The sequence below is a fragment of the Triticum dicoccoides genome, chromosome 4A, assembly GCF_002162155.2.
Source record: "Triticum dicoccoides isolate Atlit2015 ecotype Zavitan chromosome 4A, WEW_v2.0, whole genome shotgun sequence".
Classification (NCBI taxonomy): domain Eukaryota; kingdom Viridiplantae; phylum Streptophyta; class Magnoliopsida; order Poales; family Poaceae; genus Triticum; species Triticum dicoccoides.
This window is the reverse complement of record NC_041386.1, coordinates 35,711,834-35,715,612: the sequence shown is the minus strand read 5'-3', so window position 1 is coordinate 35,715,612 and position 3,779 is coordinate 35,711,834. Positions and strand designations below refer to the sequence as shown.

At 51.8% G+C, this 3,779-nt stretch overlaps 1 protein-coding gene across 1 annotated transcript; it reads left to right on the top strand.

Moving 5' to 3' along the window:
• The first annotated feature begins 1,466 nt into the window (after nucleotides 1-1,466).
• On the top strand, nucleotides 1,467-3,553 carry LOC119284787 (polyol transporter 5-like). The gene is made up of 2 exons (XM_037563947.1): nucleotides 1,467-1,667; nucleotides 1,769-3,553. The coding sequence occupies exons 1-2, from the start codon at nucleotides 1,544-1,546 to the stop codon at nucleotides 3,202-3,204; spliced, it is 1,560 nt and encodes a 519-aa protein (XP_037419844.1). The 5' UTR covers nucleotides 1,467-1,543; the 3' UTR covers nucleotides 3,205-3,553.
• The last annotated feature ends 226 nt before the right edge of the window (nucleotides 3,554-3,779 follow it).

Genomic DNA, 3,779 nt, shown 5'->3' with positions numbered 1-3,779 from the left:
GGATGAAAGATGGGGCGGGGTGGGGGGAGCAGAGAAAGAGACAAAAAAATGAGCTAAGGTTGAAACTGTGTAAGGACGAGTAGGGTCATGAACTCACGATACACAAGGATGGTGGGACGATGTTGAACTTAGAACGGCCAGGGGTCAAGAATCAAATTACTTTTAGTACACTCTAATATTGAGCACTACCTTCGGATCAAATAACTTTTAGTACACTCTAATATTGAGCACTACCTTCGGTTTGAAATGCAAGGCCTTTCGAACATCGAGATAACTTTAAAGAGGGAATTCTGATCATAAATTGATCAACAAACATGTTAAATAAAAAATAATACTCAGAATATAAAATATATATGATAATTTTAGTACTAGTAGAGGGAGTAATATGAATTATAGGTTATTGAAGTTAGATGGTCGAACTTACAAATGATTGACCAGTACAAATTATAGGGACACTTATATGTTGGAATTTTTGGAAAAGAAAACTTCCGGAGAAAATTATAAGACACATGCCAACTAGAGGAGAAACAGAAAGGTCTTGTATTGGAAATGTCATTGGAACAGTCGCTTCGAACAAAACCATGAATATGTACCCAATAAAGGTCAATGGCGATGTAATTTTTATTGCTTCTTTTGTTCTTTGTATTGCCATTAGGTTTGATGAATAAATCGATTTTTTTATATTTCTAAAAAGAAGTCAACAGTGACAAATACTTCTTACGTTCCATAATTCTTGTCGTGGACAGAGGGAGTATATAACTAGTGAGATATAGTGAATTTATAATAGCCGTGAGCAAACTATTAGCCAAATAAAGCAATTTGTTGGCCGGTTTACCAGTATGTTACACGTCATACTCATATACTCCATCCATCCAAAATAAGCGTAGTTGATTTAGTATAAAGCTGTCTAAATCAGCTCTTGGGACGGAGGGGGTATACAACACGAACAAATGTGCCTGCTCTGTTCTAAAAAGAAGTGCTTAGCTCTGAACTTCTTGCGGGTGTAGAGAAACAAAGGAGTAGCGTTTTGTTGTCATCTGGACGCTATCGGTGGGAAATTGCAGTCCGGTGGAACATATATTAACCCGGACAATCCCAACGTAGACTAGCATCTTCTTCTACTGAAAACGACACAAATTGGCTATTACTACAACACACCAAATCTACGTTTTTCAAACTCCAATCACGATAGAACACAAATTCACACTTTATTCAGCGATACATACATGGAGAAATCAAAGGCACTTCTCCATTTGAGAGCCATGCATGAATGCATGCAGGCCGCAGCTCATGTCAGTGTTCGCTTGAGTCGTCTGGCTCCACATGAAAACGGGGCGCTGATCATCTCGCAGATTCGCGCGCCATTTTTCTCACATGATAGCAACGCCCCGGGTCCTCGCTGGGCGCTGTATTAATCTGATGAGGAAGACCAGTATTTAGAGCGTGCGAAGGCAGCAGTGCGGGCTCGGGCAGGAGCAGGACACGTCGAGTGTGCCGAGAGCCACTTCACAGTTCACACACAAACTTCCTCCCCCGTTTCACCATGTCGAAGGATGTGCTCGCCGACATCCCCGCCGGCGAGGCACCGGCGAAACGCGCGCCCCTCAACAAGTACGCCCTCGCCTGCGCCATTCTCGCCTCCATGAACTCCATCCTCCTCGGCTATGGTTCGTGCACCTCTCACCAGCCACGTACCCTGTGATACGCGCGTATGTGCAGCCATTAACATTCTTGTGTTTGTGCGTGCGCGCGCGGCGCGATGGAGCAGATGTCTCGGTGATGAGCGGCGCGCAGATATTCATGAAGAGGGACCTGCACATCACGGACACGCAGATCGAGGTCCTCGCCGGCATCATCAACATCTTCTCGCTCGTCGGCTCGCTCGCGGCGGGCCGCACGTCCGACTGGATCGGCCGGCGCTACACCATGGTCCTCGCGTCGGTCATCTTCTTCGCGGGCGCGCTCATCATGGGCCTCGCCCCGGGCTACGCGGTCCTCATGCTCGGCCGCTTCGTCGCCGGCGTCGGCGTCGGCTACGCGCTCATGATCGCGCCGGTGTACACGGCCGAGGTCGCCCCCACCTCCGCCCGCGGCCTGCTCACGTCCTTCCCGGAGGTGTTCATAAACACCGGGGTGCTCCTCGGCTACATCTCCAACTACGCCTTCCACGGCCTGCCCGTGCACCTCAGCTGGCGCGCCATGTTCCTCGCCGGCCCCGTGCCGCCGGTCTTCCTCGCTGTTGGCGTGCTCTCCATGCCGGAGTCGCCGCGGTGGCTCGTCATGCAGGGCCGCATCGGGGACGCGCGCCGCGTGCTCGAGAAGACCTCCGACTCCCCTGAGGAGGCCGTGGAGCGGCTCGCCGACATCAAGAGCGCCGTCGGCATCCCCGAGGGGATCGCCGACGACAATAACGACGAGTTGCTCGCCATCGTTCGCAAGAACAAGGGCACCCACGGCGAGGGCGTCCTGAGGGACCTGCTGCTCCACCCGACGCCGCCGGTGCGCCGCATCCTGATCGCCTGCCTCGGTCTCCAGTTCTTCCAGCAAGCCTCCGGCATCGACTCCGTGGTGCTGTACAGCCCACGGGTGTTCGAGAAGGCCGGCATCAAGTCCGACGCCAACACGCTCGGAGCCACCATCTCGGTGGGCGCGACCAAGACGCTCTTCATCCTCGTGGCCACGTTCCTCCTCGACCGCGTCGGGCGGAGGCCGCTGCTCCTCACCAGCGCCGGCGGGATGTTGGTGTCGCTCGTGACGCTGGCGTCGACGCTGCACGTGATCGCCCAGCGGGCCTCACCGGCGGACGGGGCGACGGCGCTGTCGGGGGTGAGCATCGCGTCGGTGCTGACGTTCGTGGCGTCGTTCTCGATCGGGATGGGGCCCATCGCGTGGGTGTACAGCTCGGAGATCTTCCCGCTGCGGCTGCGCGCGCAGGGGTGCGCGCTCGGCACGGCGATGAACCGGATCATGAGCGGAGCCATCACCATGTCCTTCTACTCGCTCTCCCACAAGATCACGCTCGCCGGGAACTTCTACCTCTACGCCAGCATAGCTGCCGCCGGGTGGGTGTTCATGTACTGCTTCCTGCCGGAGACGAGGGGCCGGGGCCTGGAGGACACCGAGAAGCTCTTCGGTGGTGGCGATGGCGTGGAGAAGGAAGACGGCCATGGGCATGCCAAGTCCACGGAGTTGACTACTCAGTAGTGAGTCAACACTGTATGCGGTACTACAGTAGAGTACTATTTAGCGGTCGTCCAAATGCTTCAATAGCTAGCTGAATATTCATACTTGTGAGCTTGGATTCTGCTGGTCAAATTTGTAGACATAGATGGATGCGCCTACGTACGGTCAAAAGTACTCCCTCCGTCTCATAACAATTTAAGATGTTTTTTGACACTCTACAAATGTTAAAAAAGTCCTACATTTTGAGACGTAAGAAAGTACATGCCAACAGCTATATAAGAGTCAAAATTGATCTTCAGTAACATGTTGAATACTCGTACTTGTGATTTGAATCCCGAATGACAGATTTCTAGAAATGGGTGATGCATTCTGCCCGTCAGATTTATAACAACTAGTATCAGTGTAGTGTCAAAAACACTCTTGTATGATGAGACAGAGGGAATACATAAAAGCTAAATTTGATCTTCAGTAACCTGTTTAATACTCGTACTTGTGATTCAAATCCTGAATGGATTCTCCCTATCAGAGTTAGATTATAGATGTAGTTGGATGCGTCTACAGTTAACCTCCCAAACGCCAACTCTAACTGATCCCCT

Coding starts and splice junctions, on each gene's coding strand:
- LOC119284787 (XM_037563947.1), top strand. CDS start 1,544: ATGTCGAAGGATGTGCTCGCCGACATCCCCGCCGGCGAGGCACCGGCG. Junction 1,668..1,768: donor CTCCATCCTCCTCGGCTATG/GTTCGTGCACCT, acceptor GCGATGGAGCAG/ATGTCTCGGTGATGAGCGGC.